The sequence below is a fragment of the Benincasa hispida genome, chromosome 4, assembly GCF_009727055.1.
Source record: "Benincasa hispida cultivar B227 chromosome 4, ASM972705v1, whole genome shotgun sequence".
Lineage (NCBI taxonomy): Eukaryota > Viridiplantae > Streptophyta > Magnoliopsida > Cucurbitales > Cucurbitaceae > Benincasa > Benincasa hispida.
The window spans coordinates 64,662,324-64,687,141 of record NC_052352.1 but is presented as its reverse complement, the minus strand read 5'-3'; the positions used below and the strand labels follow the sequence as shown (position 1 = coordinate 64,687,141).

The 24,818-nt window shown below is 32.4% G+C and overlaps 2 protein-coding genes and 1 non-coding gene across 3 annotated transcripts; all 3 read right to left on the bottom strand.

Annotated features, from left to right (window-relative positions):
* Positions 1–19,577: 19,577 nt before the first annotated feature.
* Positions 19,578–20,446, bottom strand: LOC120075905. Its single transcript, XM_039029647.1, has one exon. The coding sequence runs from the start codon at positions 20,307–20,309 to the stop codon at positions 19,791–19,793; it is 519 nt and encodes a 172-aa protein (XP_038885575.1). The 5' UTR covers positions 20,310–20,446; the 3' UTR covers positions 19,578–19,790.
* Positions 20,447–20,609: 163 nt separating this feature from the next.
* On the bottom strand, positions 20,610–20,681 carry TRNAD-GUC. The gene has a single exon. It is a non-coding gene; the product is annotated as a tRNA-Asp (tRNA).
* A 558-nt stretch (positions 20,682–21,239) lies between these two features.
* Positions 21,240–24,024, bottom strand: LOC120075280 (rop guanine nucleotide exchange factor 5). Its single transcript, XM_039028500.1, has 7 exons — positions 23,510–24,024; positions 23,305–23,421; positions 23,063–23,217; positions 22,907–22,981; positions 22,524–22,814; positions 22,077–22,433; positions 21,240–21,991 (listed from the first exon to the last, which is right to left on the bottom strand). Exons 1-7 carry the CDS (start codon positions 23,802–23,804, stop codon positions 21,488–21,490), a joined length of 1,794 nt encoding a protein of 597 aa, XP_038884428.1. The 5' UTR covers positions 23,805–24,024; the 3' UTR covers positions 21,240–21,487.
* Positions 24,025–24,818: the final 794 nt, after the last annotated feature.

The following is a 24,818-nucleotide window of genomic DNA, read 5'->3' as shown; positions in this document are numbered from 1 at the left end:
TCTTTGCCGCATCGCTCAGCTCCCACCCGAAGGTACACGATCGTGCAGTGCCATCGCATAGCAAAACAACGCATCACTTAGCTCCCGAGGTAGACGATCATCTAGCGGACAACACCTAAACGATTAACACCCAAAGCTATACGATCATTTAGCTTTTCCTTCATATCGTCTAACTTATGAAGCTAAATGATCGTTTAGCTACTGAAGTTCAACGACGATATGAACAGAGGCTGATCGTCTGGAATCTGCAACTCAGCCTTTTCGCTTGTTTCTTCGAATTACAACTTAATTTTGACTCTAATGACTCCAAATAAATTACACTCTTGAGAAGACATTAAAGCTCATCAAGCAAGAGTCAATTACAAATTTAAACGGGAAATCAAAGAGGAATTAAAGACCAAAACTCAGAAAACCATATCATTATAGCAGTTTCATATTTTCATACAAAACACCCACCAAACCAGAATTAATTCGAATTGAATGCTTATAAGATGCTCTGATACCAATTGTTGGATCGACACCATCACGCAACAGAAGAAATTAGGATCCATAAGCACTCTAATTGATTAATTTTGGCATAAAAGAAACATGATAAAAGCAGAGTATAATGGGTTTCATGAACATACTTTGGTCGAACCCTTGAAATCTCCATTTTCTGGCTGCAAAATCCTCCAAATCCTTGGGTAGACCACCACAAGATCTTCCTTATTATCCTCTTGGTACTCTAGATTTAGTTGTGAGACTCAAAATAAGCTGGAATCAAAGGGAATATGGAGAAAGCTCACTGAACCAACTCATTGAAGAACACCTTCTTCATCCGAATTTTTCAGCAAAAAATCATTCGGTTCACCACCCCTTTCTTCACTCCAATCTCTTCAATATATTGCAGACTATCATGAAAAGAGATGTTCTGCATGGGATGCAGCTCATGCTTGGAGTAAACCAAAGGAGAAAGTGGGTTCTTTGTAAGCTAATTGAAGATGAAAAACCAATTTTCAATTTTGTGTAATTTTTCAATTTCCAAAAACTATTTTGATTTTAAAATTATATTTTATTTCTAAAATCAAAATTTATCAATTTTACAAATTAATTTTCTAATAAAAATAATAAATAATTATTTAAACCGTTTAAATAATTGTAATTAATTTAATATCCAATATTAAATTAATTTTTACACAAATTCATCTTCATATATTTAAATATATTTTCTCCAATTCTGTTTGACTCTAATTTGAACGTTTCAAATTAACTTATCACACTACTCTAGAGCTAATCCATTTCTGAGCTAGTAGGGGGACCTCATGGACCTACAGATCATGGGCTCCAACGATTCGAGATTAATCAGTTAAACTCATTAGACCGGTCTAACCCCCATTCGTTAACTAATGGACCACTCCATTAAATCCCATAGTTGAACTCCCCTCACTGTAGATATATTATGTCCACTCGATATAACCATGATTAGTAAGTTAACCTTCACAAGTTGTTCGTAATAACGACTGGATCAAATCTCTGTTTTACCCCCCGAAATTACCTCTCGTTCCTTAAGTCCCCACCGATCCCCTAATGAACAATTGTTTTGTGATTCAATCACAAAACCGAGTTCCTCTCTTGCCAAATGAGAGGGTGGGATCCCTTGTTCAAGCTCTAGAATCAGCACTTAAGGGAACAACCTCTCTACTATCCCTAAAGCAGGTAGGAGTAAATTCCCTCTTGCACCCTATGTCCCCAGCTATCTATCTAGTCTGAAATCACAGTCATATTGAGCCGACGCTGTTGAGCCAACCCTCACCTATGCAAATCTAAGGGAAATCCCAGATAAATAGAAGTTCATAGTTAGCTCAGGATTAAGGTCAAGTTACCTAGGTCATTGCTTTGAAATAGTCAGTCTTAAACAGTAAACAACGTTATAAAGTAAGAGTGACTCATTTCATGGTCCGATCTTGTACAAACTCTTTTTCACAAGGACACCCTCACTCCTCATGTCCAACATGAACGAATTAGGATCACTTCATTTGTAGAACTTTACAACTCTTTGTAACAACTACAGAGTAGGCCATATCCAATAGTGTTACCAGAATAAGGTACCAAACCTTATCCATGTACTATAGATCATTTTGACTATTTACTCGAACCTGATACACCTTTATGTCTCCACATAAAGTTCAAGTACTCATCCAATAGTCAAGGGACTTTTAGGTTTATTGGATTTCTATTCAAGCAATAGATTTATTCAATGGATTTCTATTCAAGCAATAGATTTATTCAATAACACTTTTATTGAATTATCAGAATAAGCTCCATTGTTTACATACCACGAGTTTTAGGACATAAAACCCAACAAACTCCCACTTGGACTAAAACTCCAGTGGTATCTTATACATCCGATATATAAGACTGAGTTTCTGAGTTTTATAGAGAAATACAGTAAACTAGGGCATCCCATACCCATCTTTTACCATTCGGTATCTCTATACCCGATATTTCTCCCACTTGCCCTAGGTTATCTGGTATTCCTAATCCTACTAGGTAATTCTCAAACACTTTAGCCGAGAGAATTATTGTAAACATTTTAGTATATAATAGGCTTTAGATAAAACTATAAAGGGATTGCATCTTAATCTCAATAATGGCCAAGAAGCACACTTTCCTCCCACTATATTAAGGTACTCTCAACTCTTTGAGCAAGATGCATCTGAATGTTTTGAAAATTGGTATTGCTGATAACACTGCTAATATTTCACCAAACCGGTTCCACAAGGCAAGTTCCAACTTTGTTTAGACTTGCTGAATGTTTTGAATTGTTAGTGGTCCCCTTTTTGGGACACTTTGAGGAATGAGGGAGAAGTCTGTGTACGTCTGGCAATGTTGATTTGTTAAGGTTGGTGCTTTAAATCTCATAGGGACCTATAGTTTGCATTATATAGTACAAATATTTTATTTATTTAATAAAATATGAGATGTTTTATTTGACATTTAGTAGCATTAAACCCTTAAACCAATAAACTAACATCCAAGGCTATCTTATGTAGTTTAAACATGTATGTAGATATTGAGGTTGATGCCCTAAATCTCATAGGGTCTTGTAGTTTGTAAATACTTGTATGAACAAACACTTTGTGATTTATAATATGTGATATTTTATTCACTTTAGTCTATGAAATATAAGATATTTTAGTTGCATTAACCATAAACCAATAAACTAAGATCCCTGGTTATCGTTGTAACTTAAGCATGTATATGGAGACATACAAGTGGATCGTGCTTTAAGTGATAATCTAAATGGTTTGTAGTATATGGATAAGGAGGGATACCTTATTTTGGTGACACTACGAGTGTGGCTCGTTTCGTAGGTGTTACAAATATTGTAAAGTGCTATAAATGATCTGATCCTGATTATTCGTGTATTAGACATGCAAGTGGGAATACTCTATATAAAGAAGTTTGTATAAGACCGGACTACGAAATGTTTAGTCTCGTTATATAACGCCGTTCATAATTGAGACTTTCATTTCACTAGGATGACCATAGGTAACATGACCTTAATCTTGAGTGAGTTGTAAACTCCTTCCTATGAGGGCGGTTCTTTGATTTGCATAGGTGAGAGTGGCCAAATCGCCGACTCAAAAAGCCTACCATTTTGAGGATTCGTCTGATTGGGAGCTGGGAACTCAACTACAAAAGATGGAATTCACTCCTTCCCTGAAGCAGAGGTTAATAGATAAATTGCTCCCTTAAGGGCTAATTCCGGGGATTGAACAATGTGGCGCTACACCTTCTCTTGGCCCGAGAAGGGTTTAGTCATAATTGGACTATGATCTATTGTTCATTAGAGGAATCAGTGGTACTGAAGAAGTTAGATGTAACTACAGGAGCAAGACGATAAATTGGCCCAACTGTACTTACGAACGATTTGTGAAGGGTCATCGTATTGTTGATTGATTATATTCAATGGACACATAAATAAATTTGTAGTGCGAAGAGTGCAGCTATCGGTCTTTCATGGAATGCCCGACAATTAACGGATGGTGGATATCATGATTAAAAAGTTTAGTCAGTTATTCACTTACCGTTGGATCTTCAAGCTACAGGTTCATAAGGTCCCCTTGATAGCTCAATGGATTCAAGTTGAGAATCAGTTTTTGGGTTAGTTTGAAATGTTCAAATTAACAAGAGAGAATTTGATTATATATGATATAATTAAATTAATTCAATTATATATTGATAAGCAAATAAGTGGAAATCATAAGGAGCTGGCCAAGTAGGAAATATTGAAGTTCTACAAGATGAAAGTGAAGCTCAACAATCTCAAACAAGCTCAATTGAAGCTCATGGTGAAAATTATTATAAGAACTTTCCAAGTCAACCTAATCATGATCAATCATTATGCCACAAGGACCAATAGAGTTGATGCTGAATGACTTCAAGAAAGATTAAATGTTTGCTTCCAAGCTAAATTTCCACCCCATCATGAAGAGTTGCAACCCTTCAAGCTCCAAGAGTCATTTGATCATCCAAAAGTCATAACGAATCTGAAAATTCAGATTCATTTTAATGTCCTATGTATCTACTTAAATAATGTATTTGTATTTATTAAATGTTCATGTATTTAGTTGATAGATGAAAGGTTGCATCCTTTCACAATGTCTTTTCATTTAGTATATATAGCGTTGTATTTTTTTACATTTGGAAGATAGATAGAAGAATATTTGAGAAATGTAATCTTATGTTTTAAATCTTGAAAGCTTTTTAAGCTTTGTTTTATCTATCAACTAAATACATAAACATTTAATAAATGCAAATACATTAATTAAGTAGATACATAGGACATTAAAATGAATATGAATTTTTAGATTCGTTATGACTTTTGGATGATCAAATGACTCTTGGAACTTGAAGGGTTGCAACTCTTCATGATGGGATGAAAATTTAGCTTGGAAGCAAGCATTTAATCTCTCTTGAAGTCATTCAACATCAACTCCATTGGTCCTTCTGACATAATGATTGATCATGATTAGGTTGACTTGGAAAGTTCTTACAATGATTTTCACCGCGAGCTTCAATTGAGCTAGTTTGAGATTGTTGAGCTTCACTTTTATCTTGTAGAACCTCAATATTTCCTACTTGGCCAGCTCCTTATGATTGCCAGTTATTTTCTTATCATATATAATATAATTGATATGATGTATTTGATACATTATTTGATTGGAGGAATTAATATAAATATGATTTATACTATATGTCATAAAATAGAAAAAGAACTATGGTTTATATGTTGTATATGATACAATATTAAAACTATAGGTTATAAATATAATATGATAAGTTAGTTATTATATTTATTTGTAATTTATTAATTATGAGATAATTGATATTTCTTTTTCTCCTATAACTACCTTAGTGGGTGGTTTTATACGGTTTTATGGTAATTGTGAAATAAAAGGAAAAATAGTTTTTCAAATCATTAATTCGAAACGTCTCATAGAATTCACTATCGAGTAAAAAGAGTTTTACTACACGATAGCTTCACAGAGACTATACGATCAAGCATCAAGTCTATACGATAGACTTCTTCTCTATACGATTGTTCATCGCATACTCGATCGTCTACTTCCTCCTTCCTTCTATCCAAAATCATACAAAGCCCACAACTCCTGGACTCTCTCATCAAGAATACCAAGGTAATCTTGTGGTGGTGTCTTGTTATGTTAGAGGATCGTGGATCGAGTTTTACTCATTGGTGATCGAGAAAATTCCAGTTGCTCGTTGCGTTCATGTTGTCGGTCTTTAGTGGAGTGCCCGACAGTTAACAGATGATGGATAATGTGATTAAAGAGTTTAATCAGTTATTCACGTACTGTTGGAGCTTCAAGCTACAGGTCCATAAGGTCCCTTTAGTAGCTCAATGGATTTAAGTTGAGAATCAGTTTTTGGGTTAATTTGAAATGTTCAAATTAATAAGAGGGAATTTAATTATATAGGATATAATTAAATTAATTCAATTCTATATGATATAATTAAATTAATTCAATCATATATGATATAATTGACATAATGTATTTGATATATTATAGTTTGATTGGAGGAACAAATTTTTTAATATGATTCAAATATATTTTCTATGAATAAGATTCATAGTTATTAAGTTTAATATAAATATGATTTATGATAGAGAAAAAGAACTATAATTTGTATATTGTATATGATGCAATATTAAAACTATAGGTTATAAATATCATGATAAGTTAGTTATCATATTTATTTATAATTATTAATTATTTGATAATTACATCTTTTTTCTCTGTAACCACCCTTAGTAGGAAGTTATTCGGTTATTATAGTAATTTAGGATAATGAAATTTGATTTTAATTATTCCGAATGACAAGCATTTTCACAATCGAGTAAGAAAGAGTGACTATATGATTTTTTTGAGAGATTAAATGATCGAGTAAGAAAGTCTATGCAATAGACTTGATCGTATACATGACAGCTTTGTTCATTCTTTGATTGTCTTCCTCCTCCAACTCTAAACTCCCCTCTAACCAAAATTAGCCAGAGTCCACCACTCCTGGATTCTCACACCGAGAATACCAAGGTCACCAAGTGGTAGTGTCCCCTTTGGTTCGAGTTTCTCGTTGCTGTTTGCTGTTGTTTAAGGAGAGTTCGTGACTTGTTCGACGCGTTTGTGAATGAGTTAGATTGAGGGATTTACTTGAAGAAAATTTCTTCTAAGGTATAATCTCTAAAGTTTGTTTTTAATTCAAAAGCATGTTGTAATTTATGTTTTATGCATAATCTATTTGTTTTACTGTAAACGTATGCATTCAATCGAAATGAGATTTGGATGATCCGTTTCCGCTCAAAGGTTCTCTGTCAAAAGAGTTCCTTCAATATCATATAAATGGTCTATAGTTGATGGATAAGGCTGGATACCTTATTCTGGTGACACTACGAATATGACTCGCTTTGTAGATGTTACCGCTGTTGTAAAGTGCTACAAATGATCTGATTCGGATCATTCATGTGGAGACATGTGAGTAGGGATATTCTATACAAAGGAAGTTATATAAGATCGAACCACGAAATGTATATGATATAATTACTATAATGTATTTGATACATTATAATATAAAATTTATTTCAGAGAAAATAAATATTTGAATATATTTCAAATATTAATTATATGAATTTGATTCACATAATTAAATTTAATATAAATGAGATTTATATTAAATTTCTTTAATGAGGGAATTAAAACTATAAGTTATATTGTATATGATGTAATATGGAACTATAGATTGCATGTTATATATGATATAACATATGGTTATATATATATATATATAATAAGTTAGTTATTATATATATAATAATTTTAATTATAAATCAAAATTTACTTATTTAAATTTAAATTTTATTTTTGAAAATTTGATAAGAGGGAAATAACTTCCCTCCCATGTTCTCTCTCAACTAATATGTGTTAGTGGGCAGTTTTAAGTTGGGTGGTTTCTTCTTCTTCCTTTGGTGAAAAAATACAGAGATAGAGAACTTCTCTGAATCTTCCTCCTCCTCTCTGTTGGCATTTAGCCCTTAAACTCAAATTAATTAATTAATTAATTAATATTTTGATGATAACAACTCTGCTTTTTTTATTTATTTATTGATAATTTAAGTGTTTTGAAGTGTATTACGTAGAGCTCGGAATAACAATTCCAACACAACTTGAATTGCCCAAATCGGAGCTTAAACGAAGAAAATATAAGCGAAACAAGCTTAATGGAAAATACGAAGCTAATGATGTTGCATAAGTTTTCTCATCATAATGGACAAATTAAAAGGTGCCACTTGGAGCAATTGATGCACATGGTGGGCTTTTGATCTTTGGATTGTTTTAAAAAGAAAATGAATTTAAAAGGAAAATGAATTTAATATTATTTTATGTTTGTGTCTAATAGTTAGTTTTGGACACATGGTGGCCATGTGTTTTTTGTTGGGTTTTAAAAGAAATGATTTTAAAAGATATATATTATTTTATTATTTTTTGTTTGTGTCTAATGGCTAGTTGGGTTCAAAATCTTCACCATTGATTTTTTTTCCAAGATCCAATGACCTTAATTAGATGTGGTTTCCAACCATTTTTGTTCTCTGTTTGAACACATATTATTGTCTAAATTAACCTAACAATTTTTATTATTTTCAATCCTACATGACTCATTAAGCCACCATTGTTGCTCTCTCTTCAAGCTTTAATTTTCTTCTTTTCATCTTCTTCTCAAGAGAGATATTTTATGTTGTGAGGATTGATTCATTGAGTGCTACAACTTATAAATCCAAGAGAGAGTTGTAATTGTACCCTTTATTTTTACAAACATTTTGTAAGGGTTGCTCTTGATTCTAGAAAAAAAGTTGTTGCAACGACTTGATCCTCAATCATGGAAAGGATCGGGTTGTTCTTGCTCCCAGAAAAAGAATGTTGTAGCGGTTCGACTCTAAGCCGTGGAAAGAGTAAGTTCATAGTGACATACCCAAGAGGAGCTTGGGAAGTGGATGCAAGCCCACTTGTGCCGAACCACGATAAAATTTTTAGTGTCAATTTCTCTATCCCTCCCCTCTTTAATTTTGCAATTAATTTGTTATTATATTTTATTGCTTGAAATTAATTGGAATTTTTGTTCTTGAAATTAATTGTTCATATTGGATTATTTTGATTAGTTGTTCTTGAATTTCTACATCCATTATCAATCTTGTTATGAGAACCAATTTGAGTACTTTAAAGTAACTTCTTGATTATTTTGAGATGAATTATTTTGCACGAAAATATTGTTTACAATACTTGTTAGCAAAAAATCTATTAATTTATTTAATTGGGCCCACATTAGTAAAAAAAATTCATGAAGTTAAATAAACCCTATTCACCCTCTCTAAGGTTGCCACACCGATCCTATATCAGAGACGGTTGCTCTCTTATTTGTTTAGGGTTTAGGGTTTAGGGTTTAGGGTTTAGGGTTAACTAAATTGGAATTGCACAATGAATTGCTTACATTTAATGCTAAAGCCATAAATATTATATATTATGCATTAGAGAGACAAATATATGATAAAATCTTATATTTTGAATATGCATATGATATTTAAAATTTTCTTGACAATATATATAGTTTAGAAAATTCTCCTTGTACTATTAACGTTTTATTTGATCTAAAAGAGAATCATAATTCTAATAGTCAAGAAAAGTTTCATGAAGTGATAAACGAAAAATGTGATGAGTCTTCTTTATACTTGATGTCCCATTCGAAATGACTCTGTTGAGACTGATGAAGATGATGTAAGTCACAAATCTCTAACTTATGATGAGCTATATGATGCATTTGTAAGTATGCAACATGATTTAGAAAAAGTTACCTCTAAATATCTAAAACTTTCAAAGAAGTTTAAGATATTACCTATTGAAAATAAATCTTTGATAGACGAAAATACATGTTTGAAAAATAGAGCAACTAATGATGTTTTGCATGATTATAACTTTTTGGTGAAGAGAATTGTGACTTAAATGATAGAATTAAGTTTCTTGAAATTGAAAATAGTGAGCTCAAATCTTTAGCATATGAAATAAATGTTGAATTAAATGATTTGAGGAATGACGAGAGAATTGAATCTTGTTCTTTGGAATTGAAAGATGAAATTGCTAGTTTGAAAGATAAAATTCTTATTTTGGAAGATAGCAATACATCTTTAGAAAAAGATAAGTTTCCTCTTGTTGACAATATTAAATTTCTTGAATGCGATATTCATGAGAAAAATGACCTTTTTGCATATGCTTAAAGAGAAAGAATTGCTTGTTAATAAAGAGCTTGCAATTGCAAAAGAGTCCATAAAGAAATTGACTATATATGCACAAAAATTAGATAAAATTTGACTTGGATAAACCTTTGAATGATAAAGGGGATTAGGCCATGTGAATGAAAATTCTTCATCTACTTCTAAGAGTATTAGTTTTGTTAAGACCACCTCCTCTATGTCTCAAAATGTCTTATCTGATGTACCTAATTTTATTGAAACTAAATTTGTGCTAAAGCATGAAAATATTAGAAACATTCATGAAAAATCAAATTTTGTGCCTAAACATTTTCATGAAAATCTAAATGTATGCATAATGTTAAATTCGTGCCTAAACATGTAAATGCTAGAGATTTACATGCAAAATCAAAATTTGTGTCTACTTGTCATTTTTGTGGAGTTAAAGGTCATATTAGACAAAATTGTTTAAATTGAAAAATGCTCATAGACAGAATTTCTTGAATAGAAATAAGGTGCAAAATCAATTGATTAAAAAGAAATTTTTGCCTAATGTTGAATGTCGTTCTTGTGGCAAAATTGGTCATAAAATTAATACTTGTTATTTACAAAGAATGAATTCTAGTAATATTGGAATTAAATTTAAATGGGTTCCAAAGTCTTTGCTCACTAACAATGAAGGACCTAAGAAATATATATCAAAATCTTTTGGTTGAGCTTCCTTTGTAGGTGTGATTTCAAGAAGCAATTGGTTGCTTGGACTCCAAATTAAAAATTAATTCAAATTGGAGCAACTACAAAGCTTTGCTTGAATCCAACAAAAGAAAACAACTTATTTGGTAACCTTTATTTTTTTTTTTCTTAAGATAATTATTCTTTTGGTTTATTTATGGAAATTATAGCTCCCGAATAGTTTTGAATAGTTAAAATTTGAGATCTTGTGAAATACTTTGATTATTGGTTTTAATGCAGAAATGATTGTATATCTATATATTTGACATTTGTCCTTATTGCTTATGATTTGGCTTTTTGGCAAATTAGATGCTTGCTCTATCCTTGTGTTTTCTTGAAAAGTTTTAAATAAAAAGATATTGAGTCTTATTTTGATGATTGATGTATCTTGTTTATGCTCTTGGATAGGGAATAGATTAAACTTTTATTAATTGCTTTTTGAGTATGAATTATCCATATTCTATGACTTAAATTGTTGAATGAAAGTTATTTTGAATTGTTATTAGTCTTGTTGAAAGGATGTGATTTGTATGGTTGTTTGAAAGATTTGTTAAATTCTTTTTCATAGGAGAAGTATTTATGAAATTAATTTATATTCTCGAACCCCTTGAAATTTTTGTTCAGAATTGGTGTAATACTTTATTATGTTGATAGCATGCTTACATTTGATCGATAATGTATTCTCTTTTTTGGTGATACTGAATTTTCTAAAATAAATTTGCTATTATTTGGTACCATTATTTGTTTTTCAAACAATTGGTGTTTATGTTATAATATTTTATATTTTGGTACTTCTATTGCTTGATTTTTTTATTTTTTTTTTACTTGAGTGATTTTATCTTTTTGGTTTTAATTGATATTTCTTATTAGAAGGAGAGTGCTTGGTTGTACGGAGAGTTATAATCTTTTATATATGAATGTCATGTTTGAATGAAATTATTTCCCATATTGCAATAGTGGTTTGTACCCCTTTTATGCATATGTTCGTTATTTGAGGGGGAGTTATTGTATTTTGAGTAAAAATTTGTCTTGAGAATTTATTTGATATATCTACTCTCAAGTTGAATTATATGACAAATGTTATTTTTTCGCTTATTAAGGGAGAGTGCTTAACTGATTTCAAAAGGGGGAGAAATTTGTGAAATTGGTCAAAATAGAATTAACTTGAGCTTGGCTGATTCTTTATGATGCCACTTGAATTTACATGTTGTTTGTTATGTTTCTTTTAAAACGCATGTTGATAGGAGAAGAAATAGGCAAAATTATGTGTTCATGTTTTTCTTTTAAAAAAAATCTCATGCCTTTTTGTTATTTTTCATAATTATCCTTTTTTGATTGATTCCAAAAGGTGGAGAGATAATAAGAAAAATGAAAGTATGTTATTTATTAAATATATTCTTTGTATTCAAGTGTATTGAAATTATATATGTGTTGATTGTGATTTAAGTTCATATTTCATATCATACACCTATTTGGATTTCATTTTTCTTGACTTGTTTGTCATAAAAAATGGGAGATTGTTGGCTTTTTGGCTCTTAACCTCAAATTAATTAATTTTACTTACTTAATTAATTAATATTTTGATTATAACAAACCTGCTTTTATTTATTGACAATTTAAGTGTTTTGAAGTGTCTATTGCATAGAGCACGAAACAACGATTCCAATGCAACTTGAATCGCCCAAATCGGAGCTCAAACGAAGAAGATATAATCCGGAGCTAATGACATGGCATAAGTTTTCTCATCATAGTGGACAAATTGAAATGTGCTACTTGGAGCAATGGATAAGTTACACATGGTGGGCTTTTGATATTTGGATTGTTTTAAAAAGAAAATAAATTTAATATTATTTTATGTTTGTATGGACACATGATAGTCATGTGCTTTTTGTTGGGTTTTAAAATAAATGATTTTAAAATATATATATATTATTGTTTATTTTTTTTTATTTATGTCTAACGACTAGTTGGGTTCAAAATCTTCACCATTGATTTTTCTTTTCCAAGCATCAATGACCCTAATTAAATGTGGTTTTCAACAATTTTTATTCTCTATTTAAACACATTTTCTTCTTTAAATTAGCATAACAATTTTTATCATTTTCAATCCTACATAACTCATTAAGCAACCATTGTTGCTCTCTCACCAAGTTTCAATTTTCTTCTTTTCATCTTCTTCTTGAGAGAGATATTTTATGTTATGAGGATTGATTCATCGAGTGCTACAACTTGTAAATCCACTCTACTGAGAAGGTTGTAATTATGCCCTATATTTTTACAAACATTTCGTAAGAGTTGCTCTTGATCCGGAAAAATAGTTATTACAACAGTTTGATCCTCAACCGTGGAAAGGATCAGGTTCATTCTTGCTCCCAGAAAAAGAACGTTGTGGTGGTTCAACTTTAAGCTATGGAAAGAGTCAAGTTCGTAGTGATATACCCAAGAGGTGCTTGAAAAGTGGATATAGGCCGGTTGTGATGAACCACTATAAAATTCTTGGTGTCAATTTATCTATCCCTCTCCTCTTTAATTTTGCAATTAATTTGTTATTATATTTTATTGCTTGAAATTAATTGGAATTTTTTGTTCTTGAAATTAATGGTTCATGTTGGATTGTTTTGATTGGTTGTTCTTGAATTTTTACATCCATTATCAATCTTGTTATGAGAACCAATTTGGGTATTTTAAAGTAGTATTATTAACTTCTTGATTATTTTGAGTTAATTATTTTGCATGAAAATATTATTTAAATTACTTGTTAGTAAAAAATTTGTTAGTTTATTTAATTGGGCCCACATTAGTAAATTTTTTTTATTAAGTTAAATAAACCCTATTCACCCCTCTACGGTTGTTGTATCAATCCTATACTCTCCTTTCTCCTCTCGAATTCCTACATCCAAAATAGCTAGAGCCCCACATCCTTCTGAATTCTCACCTAGAGAATACCAAAGTCTCCTTCGCGATGGTGCCCAATTGAAGTTCGAGGGGTTTTTTCATTGAAGAACAGTCTTCAAATGTAAAGGTTTCAAACCTATTTTTATTTATGTATTTCATTTTTTGAGCATGTTTTTTTTTTTAATTAAATGCATGGTTTTTTTCTTCTACTGTAAAATTTTATATATTGTGATTTTTGGGATTTGGGTCCATCTCCACTTTCGCTCAAGAACCTTTAATAGGGTTCCTTCACATAATGTATGTGGAGTTCATATGTCCGTGTTTAGGGTGTAGAGTTATTTAGTTTGAGTTCATATGTTTGTGTTTGAAGCACATAATTGGGTTCATATGTCTGGGTATCTGATGTAATTTTTTAAATTCTAAATAATATACTTTTTTTATTGTTGTTTTTGTTTTGAAACCTTTTTTATTAAATAATTCCACTTGTCTTTGTTGGAATAAAATTATGGATTGTAATTTTTTTCCTTTATTTTAATTTTTTTTAAAAATTTCTTTCTTTTATTATTATTTTTTGGTAATGAACAACAACTAACCTACTACATTTCTTGCAGGAATATAGTTAAATAAAATGGGAAGCCAAATAATTTTTTCTCCATGAATCTCATCATCTTCTTCTTATTGCTTTGTATTTTTCATTTATCGTAATTTTTTTTAATTGAATCTCTTCTATCGTCTTAGCGGCTAATGAAATGACACCACATTTCTTCAACAATTCCACTTTCAATTCCCTCAAAATTTGGAGGTGCATCATAGAACAAATCTCCTTTTTTTTTTACTATTTTTTTTAGAAAATATTACGAAAGAAAATCTCCATGTTATGGTTTTTTTATTTGTTATATACTTTTCCAAATATCCTCAATACTCATTTGATATGTGAATTCAATTAAATAAAATTGTATTTTATAATTTTCTACATATAAATAATGCACTTAACGTAGAAAAAATTCTATTATTTATATAATAATCTTACAACATATTTTAACAATCATCTATTTTATAATAGTCGAAGACGGTTATTGAAGTTGATTATCGAGAGATTTTCAATGAAATTTGTAGTCGCAAGTTGGTCGCGTGAAGGTTGAAGGATTCGAATTCCTCAATGGAAGCGTGTGAACACGTGTGCTTTCGAAATTCGTTTTGAAGGAAAAACATAAAAACATGCAAAATATAGGATAAGCAAAAACTCATAAGCATTTTGTACATAGGATAGAGAGATTAGAAGAACTAAGTATTGAAGACTATCTTCAAGCAATTCTTCTCTACAACTCACGAACAGCCATAAACTCCTTTACACAGACTTTTCCCTCAAACTCAATGTATAGGAACATCACTACTGGGCATTCCTTGCTATTCTTCGAAATTAGAATCAAGGATGTGTGAGATCCTTGATTTAGGTAAGGGAAGAGAATTTGAGAGGAGGGAACTTTTATTATGTAGAAAAGAAGATGAGTGAGTTCCTTCTACAACAGAATCATTATACTGTGTTTTAACATTACAAAACTCTTCTGTGCATCACCCATGTGAGGGGAGTTAACCCCTCTCAACTTCACGTTAACTCCCTTCTAAGGAGTTAACATTAACATTTAATTTAATATTAAATTAAATTTCATTAAATTCCTATTAATTAATATAAATTCATTAAATATCATATTTGAATCATATTCAAATGTATTTTCTATCATATACTATAGTTCTAATATGAATCTTATATACATTAAACTTAACATATAGTTTTAATATGAATCTTATTCATATTAAATTAAACATATACTTATAATATAAATCTCATTCACATTATTTAATGTTTGAATCTTATTCAAATACTTTATTCTCTCATATAATTTATAGAATTAATACGAATCTCATCTGCATTGATTTTAACCCATAATTTTATACGAATCTCATTCTATAAATTATATTTGAATCTTATTAAAATATTTATTTCTCTTATATATAATATCAATTATAAATCATGTTGATAATTAACTATATATTTTAATATATCTATATACATTATATTAATTTTATCATATACAATTAATTCTCTTATTTAATTTGAATAATTCAAATTAATCAAAAAATAATTCATTCTCATTTTTACCCTTTGTGAGCTAACAAGAAGACCTAATGAAATTACAAATTAGAAACTTCAGTGATTCGAGATTAATTAATCAACATTCATTAACTATGAGTCACTCCTTTAAAAATCCACAGTTGCACTCTTTATACTGTATATATATTTCTGTGTCCATGAATATAACCAATCAACAATAAATCGACCATTCACGAATTGCTCGCAACTATAGTTGGGTCAAATTATCGTTTTCTCCTGTGGTTAAATCTAACTCCTTAAGTACCACTGATCCCTCTAATGACAAACAGTTTATAGTCTAACTATAAATTAAATTAATCCCTCTCGGGCCAATGAGAGGGTGAGACATCATTATTCAAGATCTAAAATCAGCTATTATAGGAGCAATTCATCTACTTACCTTAAAGGGGGGAAAGAGTGGATTTCATCTTGTGTAGCTGTGTTCCCAGATCCCTGCTCGGACAAATCCCCAAAATGGTAGGCTTATTGAGTCGGCGACTCTGGCCACTCTTACCCATAAGATTAAAGGATCGCCCTCATAGACAAAAGTTCACAACTCACTCAGGATTAAAGTCGAGTTGTCTATGGTCATCCTATGAAATGTTAATATCTTCTCAATGGTGTTATAAAGAGAGACTAATCATTTCGTGGTCTGATCTTATACAAACTCCCATTTATATGTCTCCACATGAATGATTTGTTAGGTTTTATGTCCTAAAACTCGTAGATAGAAAATGTAACTAATTGACTGTCATCAATAAAGAGTTATTGAGGTTATTTCAATAAATTTTATTGATTGTATTGTATTTGTTCTGTCTTAATAATCCTAAATCCAATAAATTAACAACCTAGTCTTATGAGTCTTGAATTGTTTGTGGAAACATAAGGGGAACAATGTTCAAGATACAACCTAAAGGGTTTATAGTATAAGGATGAGGATGGGTACCTTATCCTGGTGATACTATGGATACGATCCACTTTGTATTTGATACAAATGCAATGATCCAATGCGTTCGTCGGAGGTGGTTATCGGAGCACGAAGTTGGTTATCAAATTCAATCATCGAAGATGATTTTCGCTGGAGTTTGTAGTCAGAGGTGGTTGTCGAAGTCTGAAGTTGGTTGCATGAAGGTGATATTGGAGTTGATTGTTAGAGTTTGTCGTTGGAAGTGTTGTCAAAGCCCGAAATTAGTCATCGGAGTTGCTTGGGCGAAGGTGGTTGTTGAAGTTGATCGTCGAATGTGATTTTCATCAGAGTTTGTAATCGCAGGTAGTTGTTGAAACCTAAAGTTGGTCACATGAATGTGGTTGTTGGAGATGATCATAGGAGTGTTGATAACACCGAAAATGTACTATTTAGCTCGCTTAATTTGGGATTGTTCTAGGATTTTATGTATTTATTATGCTATTTTGTAGGGACCGAGCACTTAAAAGGTAGAATCAAGCATTTGGAGTCAAATGAGGTTAATTTGAAATAATTTGGAGCAAAAATGAGTATCCGAACTTCAAAGGAGAAATAAATTATCAAAATGCCCCTGTATTGAGCGTTGTAATGCTTCCTAAAGCATAGAGCTAAAGAAAAACGGAAGCATCACTCGTAGCTTCATGACCATCCCATTACACTGCATTGCTACACTGAAAGACAGAATGTTGAGAAGCAGGGCAATTGTAGCGCTACCATCAGCATCGTGACGCTACAAACTCCAGATGCGCGACGCTACGATGAGAGCATTGCAATGTTGTGTCCAACATTGTAATGTTGCGACGACTAATATAAAACGTTATTTTTGTTACCTAAGTCGAGAGAGAGGAAAGTTAGGCCATCTTAGAGAGCATTTTGCTCAGTTTTGGTCATTCTAGGCCAAAACTCATGAGATTTCCTTCAATTTTGGTTTGTAATTGTAAATTTTGGCATCATGTCAGATTTGATGAACGATTGAAGGCCACAATATCAATTTTTGAGGTTTGTAAGGTTTTTTCTTTGGATTTTATGAGATTTATCATGAACTTTTCTGGAATCTTGCTGTTTCTTATTAATTTTCTTTCTTTGATTTAATTTCTAAAACAAGCATATAGGTAGATTGAAATGACAACTCAATTTCTTGTATGTTTTTCTTTGCTATGTATGATTTTTAATATCCGTAATTGCATTGAAAGCATGCTTAATTTAGTAGCAATAGGTTTTAGTTTGAATTATGGCATGATGTCTAGGCTATCCATGATCACCTAATTGATAACAAAACCTAAAGATTGAAAATACATTAGGTTAGAATTGGGCATTATTGAAAATACATTAGGTTAGAATTGGGCATTCTTGCTTAATGTATAATCAATTCAAGAACATAATATGATTAACTAAATGAAAGAGTTGGTGTGACAACATTTAATTAATCTAGGAATCGACGACATGTTGATTTTCATCCGGGAGTTTTTTAGGGTCTTCCCTACATTTAATTAGGCTTGATAAATGGTTAATTCAAGAATTTTTGCATGATTAATCAATGATTATCATAGAAAACTCGACGATCTTTAAACCGACAAAGGTAATCTTGTATTTGATCTCTCCCTTTCTCAATCTATCTTACTTGTCCTCATTTAGTTTTCTTGTCAATCAAACAACAAAACCCCCATTTTTTTATTGCTTTCCAAATATTTATTTAACTTAGAGAAGTTTCATCTTAGGCTCCCTATGGTTCGACTTAATCTTGCCACTAAGACTACTTGTTCACAATAAATATTATTTGATCGGTAGAAAGCCTCAACAACTTTCCATGCATCAAGTAAGTTGTAAGAGGTAGTTGTTGGAGCACAGAGGAATTGGTCGAGTGAAGGTGGTCGTTGAAGTTGGTCGCCGGAGTTTTCATCAGAGGTGATTGCTAGAGTTCGGAGTTGGTTCCTGGGGTGTGGCAGTGGTAGTCACCGGCAACGTCGAGGTGGAGCCATTGAAAAGCCATTGAAAACATTGGAAGAGTGGAAAGTTAAGGTGAGTTGGTAAAATATATCAATTCAACTCCACCAACATTTAAAGTTGATGAGCCAAACATTGTGTTGATGTGTTTAACCAACTCAACTCAAGATATGTTGGTGAACCAAACACCCTTTAAGTTCTTTTTTTAGAAGAGAAGATCATTTGGTCTCATATTAGTTATCAATGGCTGTTTATGATTTAAAAATAGGTAATGAAATTAAAAGCCCATTTCCCTTTGGTCCACAAAGTTAAATTCTTGGTAAAAAAAAAAAAATCTATTATAGTCCTTAAATTTTCATAAAAGTAACAATTTAGTCGGTAAACTTTGGTTTGTAATGACATAGTCTCCATACTTTCAGTTTGTTATCAGTTAGTTCCTGAACTGTCTTATATAACTATTTAGTCATTGTACTTTAAAATTTGTAACGATTTAATTTGTAGAAATTAATATTAAGGTTTAATGAGATTTCATACATAAATAAATCGATAAACTAATTAGAAACTCAATATTTTTACAAATACAAAGTGTACATCATAAAATTTTAAAATTTAACATCAAATTTTGACGAATTCACGTTAGAGACTAAATTGTTATAATTTTGAAAGCACAATGATTAAATTGTTATATACTAAAATTGAGAGATTAAATTGTTACAAAATTGAAAGTACATAGACTAAATCATTTCAAACTAAAGTTCAAATACCAAATTGTTACTTTCATGAAAATTTATAGACCAAATATATTTTTTAACTTAAATTCTAATTATTTTGTGCTAGTTAAGCTATATTTATTTTGATATAATCTAAATCATAAAACACAAGATGAATATTGGTTGTAATTACAAGTATACTCTCAATCTTTTAATTATAAAAATTAGGTATTGTTTAAGATTAGACCATCACTGGACTCTCAAAATAATAAAAGTGAGCCCTCAAACTTATAAGCTCGGTATACAATTTGCATATATATATATATATATATTATGCAAACAATAATTGCAATAACAAGTAATCTCGTAGGTAGAGCATACGAGTTTCCAGTCTGAAACAACGTAAGATCTGGATTGATTGAAACTACCCAAACACAGAAACCAACGAGAAGATTGATAATCATACTAAATCGGTATAATTGGAATTAGAATTAGAGTTCCTCCGACAATGGTACTGACTCGAAAGCCCACAAGCAACAAAAATATAACTCAAATGAAAATTCAGAATCGTCCTATACTCGGAGAAACACGCAATATCTAATTGATGAAAGCGTAAGAAACAAGGCAGATGTAAATCACAAGTGCAAACGGAACCAAGATCACCAGCGGAACCACCGCCGCGAAAGTCTGAGAGCTGCCGCAGCTCAGAACACCAAGTTTGATCTGAACAACATTGATAAGCGCCATCATAAGGAATCCACAGCCGCAAACGGATCCGATTCCCGATACCAGCATCCCGACTCGGACCGCTGTTTTGTTGACACGGACGAAGAACTCAGTCGGGTGATAGAAAGGGCTTTTGGAGATCCGAATGGCTTGCTTGAGACCGAGGGCGATTAAGCTGGAGAAGAGGAAGGAGCTGAAGGAATAGACATGGAAGGCAACCAGATTCGCGGCGACGGAAGGGCCAGCTAAACAATTAGGGCTTTGGATGAGGTTGTTCGTCGGATCGTTGGGGTTCCAGGCCAGACCTAAGAAGACGGCGAGAGTGAACATGGAATTGACATTTACGATGCCGTCTAAGGCTGAAATGTGAATACTGGTGCCGGCCGGCATTCTGGAGACGGCGGAGGAATGGCGGATTCCGGCAGGAAAGGAATGGAGATGGGGTTGAAGCGTCTAGTGGACTGGAGTCAATCAATTGGTAAAGGGATTGAAAAAAGAGAGATGATAGGGAAAATTGCGCACTTCTTTAGTTCTTGTCGGAAGAAAACTTTGGTATTTGATGGAACGACATGACGTTTTCTAAAACGGACAAAATTACTAACTTAACCTTGGTGGTAACAGGGGTGTTTAACGACATGTCGTATTGCAACCTTCAGGAATAATTGGAAATTTAGAGGGGGGAAAAAAAATCGCCGTTGCCGGGGATCGAACCCGGGTCACCCGCGTGACAGGCGGGAATACTTACCACTATACTACAACGACCTGACGCTTTCGCTTTGTGAAGCTTATTTAGTGTACTCATTGTCATCCCAATCCTCTTTTATAATGAAAAAAAAAAAATTCTTAGGATTTAGAATTTACATTTGGGAACTTATTTGTATGAATCATTTATGGGTATCGTTATTGAGAAATTAACTATTTAATTAAGAGTTTAAAGAATAGATAAATCTTCAGTCTTATTATAAGAAATTTCATACATGTTAAGGCTAATCAACATTAGTTTTGTCTTTCTAGTTACTTCACGTTTCACCATACTAGTGAATGGAGTTTTTCGAAATGATCGGTGATTCTAACTTGACTTGTATTTGATTTCAATCACTTAGAAGGAGGCAGTTTAATGGAAAAATTTGTGAAGATAGAGAACGGGAGAATAGGCACGAGGAAGTCATTCTGCCCTACCTATATACATCCCGAGATGGTAGTGGATTAATTTTGTATATTCTAAAAATGAGTCCATGGGAACTTGGGAAGGGATAATTGTTCGTGAACCCAACAAAAGAAAAATATATTGCTCAAAAACAATTTTGCACAAACAAGCACTTCTAAAATCCATGTTCGATATGCTTTTAGTTACATTAGAACCAAATACATGTAAGTGAAGTCAACACGTCAGGTTTTGATATGGGTGGGGGCTTAAGGTTCTAAGAAAGCAGAACTCAAGCAACATCAAATAAATAGAAATAATAATTTCTTACAGAAAGAGTTTTTCTAACAAATTGATTCTACTCTAATTCTGTATACTATGTTCTTGCTCTTTTTCCCCCCTCAAGGGTAAACCATAAGTTGGCCTATTTGATCTTCTCAGCAAGCAATTTGCTGCAACTTATCACACTTTGATCTGCAGAAGAGCTTTTTCTCTGTTCTGAATTTTCATTGACAATAATGTTTTGAATTGAAGCAGCCCCTTCAATTGAATTTGTGCAAGTTTTCAGTTTTGTCTCGACACCAAGATAATTCGTCAAGGCTCTTTTCACTCCAAATCCGCGGCGGGGAGGCTTGCTAGTATTTTTGTTGTTGAGAAATGGCACTCTCTCAGTCTTGGCTGGACTAACCAATGGAGCTGGCGAAAAGCTTGGAGTTGTGGATGTGAGTTTATATGGAGTGCTCGAGAGATGCACCGAGTAAGCGGCCTTCTTGTGACCAACAACATTAACCGTCGCAGCCGATGTCAACCTATTCGAATGTTTAGTTAAGTCATCGACATAAAGCAAATCGTCGATTCGAGCAATGATGTTGAATGCAAGACTCTCTAGGACCCTCGAGTAGCTTTCGAGAATGGACTTTCCAACATCCTGAAATAATGTGCATATATGAGGTGAAAATTTAAAAATAGGAAATGGATCATAATTGACAATGTGGAAGAATGAACATTGTTACCTTGTTGAATTGGATTTTACTAGTGTCTAAAGTAGTTTGTGTAAGACTAGGAAACCGCTGCTTCAAAGAATTCAAGAGGCCCTCGGCTCTTTCTGCCAAAAACTCCCTCTTGTCACCATCGATCATTAGGTCCTTCACCATCTCCCAAGATGATCTTGCAGTAGAACGTGTAGGATTGATTTGGGGTTTGGAATGAGCTCGACGCCGCCAAACATAGATTGCCGCCTCGACGCGATTGGCAACATCAAGGGCGACATGTTCGGAGGATAAGTCAAGGCAGTCAAGCAAATACTCGGACGAAAAATGCTCCGACGTAATATACCGGTATATAACATCTCCTAGACAAGCTCTCCCATTCTACAGCATTTAGTAAAAACAAAAGTTTTAGGATTATGCAATTATTCAAAGTTTGATGTTTTACACAAATGAAAACAATATCATCCAAACCTTTGGAAGAGTCTCCAAGTAAGATTCAGGAACCTCCATATCATTCAAAGCAATGTTGTTGATGGCCATTACAGCTTTTAGTATCTGGTTTGTGCAATCTCTAGTATGATGCAATTGCTTCCTCGAATCTTCGCCGAGACCGCCTGCAGGGACTCGGGGCACTGGAAGCCACCACTTCTCCTGCTGCCTCTGAACTATTTTCCGAAAAGAAGAGGATCCATCGCCATCAGAAGCTACAATGCCTTGATCAACATACCAAAATTCGGTATCGGCAAAACTCTCTAGAATTTCCTATAAACAAGACCAAAGATATCCCAAATTCTTTGATCATCACAATGTGAATTGAATAGCATAATGTGCAGCAAGAACAAGTTCAATCTTACAAGAAGCATATTGTCCAATTTTCTGAGAGCTGGAAGGTTAATGAAGATATCAGATCTGGGCCTGGAAGTCATAACCTACAGAATACACAGTAAATATTGTTCACACCAACACAAACTCATCATACTAGTCAACCAAATAAGAAGTAGAAAAACTACCTCCAGCTTGCTTCCATCAGGGAATGTTTGAAAAGAGGGGATTAATTCAACTATATGATCACTCACACAAAGAAGCCACTCCATTTCTCTCTTCCACATTGATTTTTTCTCCTTTGGCAAGGGTTCAAGTCTCCACAGTTGCCCAAAAACAGTAGCTTCGAGTTGCACAAAAACAGTATAAATACCACTTTAAACAAGAAGAAAAAGGAAAATTTCCTGGACTAAAGCAAAAGAAACCTTACCACAGAGATTGGTAATGGAATTTGAGATGGCCAATGCAGTGGAAACCCCTTTACCAGAACCTGACATGTCTTCTCCAAGCAATAGTTTTGCAAACCTCTCCTTCATCATTTCCATCTCTGTTCAAAATTTAAACATAAAGCCCTCCAAATTAAAATGGGTCATCGTAAAAAGAACTAAAGAATGATAAATCAAAATCAAACTCACCGGAAACTTTAGGGACCGTTTTGTTGTTTAGCTTTGAATCGTTGGAATTGGGTTTCTGTTCAACTTCACGAACCTTGGAGTTTGAACTTTTGCAAAGCTGAGCCTTCCGAATCGGCCAGCCGAGTTGAGGCGGTGAAGAACACTCGCCGGCGGAATTGTCGGAGCTCGACCTGCTTGAGCTGCTCTCCCCAGATACTGCACTTGACTCGGTGAACGATTCGATTCCAACTCCATTAGAACCAAAAGATGCACCGATTTCTCGAGCATTTTCGGCCGTTTTGACCGAAGCTGCCATTTTGGAAAAAGAAGAAGCTATTTTGAAGGAGAGAAGCTAAAGAAAATAGTGATGGATAAAGAAGATCAAGAGAAATGGTGAAGTGGGTGTGAGAAAGAGTTCATTTTTTTTGGCTCCAGTAGTACTGTTTGTTGCTTCATTTGAATAAAAAAGATGAGGACAGGATTCTGATTTCAAATTTCTTGCTCTGTTTCTCTTTCTTTCACTTTCCCCAAATTTGATTTTAAAGGCAACTGCCAAAGAGCCACAGGACAGAGCAACGTTTAAAAGAAATAGCATTAAAAATATTTGTAAATTTGTTGCAATCTAACGGTGATGTCAACTCACCTTTGATTTTTGAATCCGATTTCACCTGCTCCCTCTCTGAACCAAAGTTCAAATTTTAGTCTTTTTCACCATTTTTTTTTCTGTCTGTCATTGAAGAGTTCTCATACTGTTCCTAGTTTGTATGTACATACATAGTATTAAAATTTTGTTGATATATCAACATTTCCATCGATATTTTCACGTTTTTATGAATCCGATATTGATGTAAAAGAAAATTGATATTGCCAATGTATAATAGAAAAATCTATGAAACATAAAAAATAAGGAACCAAATGTCACTAATGTAAATATAATATAAATAATAGACATGTTAAGTTAATTAAAAAACATAAAATATGTATTTATTAATTTATTTTTTTTAATTTTTTTAATTTTTTTGTTTTTATAATTTTTTAACAAATATTTATCGAAATCGACATTTTATCAATATTTTCATCGATATTTTAATATAATTAAGATTTTGATATTTCTATTGAAATCGACATTTTAAACACCGTATATATATATATATATATATATATATATATATATATTCAAAACAAAATAATTTAGATGGAATAACAATTTTAGTGTGAAAACTTTCACGTTTTAAGTTTATCTTTTAATCTATAAACTAAAGTAAATGTTTATTACATTTCTACACTTAAAAATGTAAGCGAATTAAACCTAACTAAATTGATATATGAG

Excerpts from the sequence above, each read along its gene's own strand:
- LOC120075905 (XM_039029647.1), bottom strand. The coding sequence starts at position 20,309 with ATGCCGGCCGGCACCAGTATTCACATTTCAGCCTTAGACGGCATCGTA.
- LOC120075280 (XM_039028500.1), bottom strand. The coding sequence starts at position 23,804 with ATGGCAGCTTCGGTCAAAACGGCCGAAAATGCTCGAGAAATCGGTGCA. Across the intron at positions 23,218-23,304 it reads TTCCATTACCAATCTCTGTG|CTACTGTTTTTGGGCAACTG; the intron begins GTAAGGTTTCTT and ends TGCAACTCGAAG. Across the intron at positions 22,434-22,523 it reads ACTTGGAGACTCTTCCAAAG|AATGGGAGAGCTTGTCTAGG; the intron begins GTTTGGATGATA and ends TAAATGCTGTAG.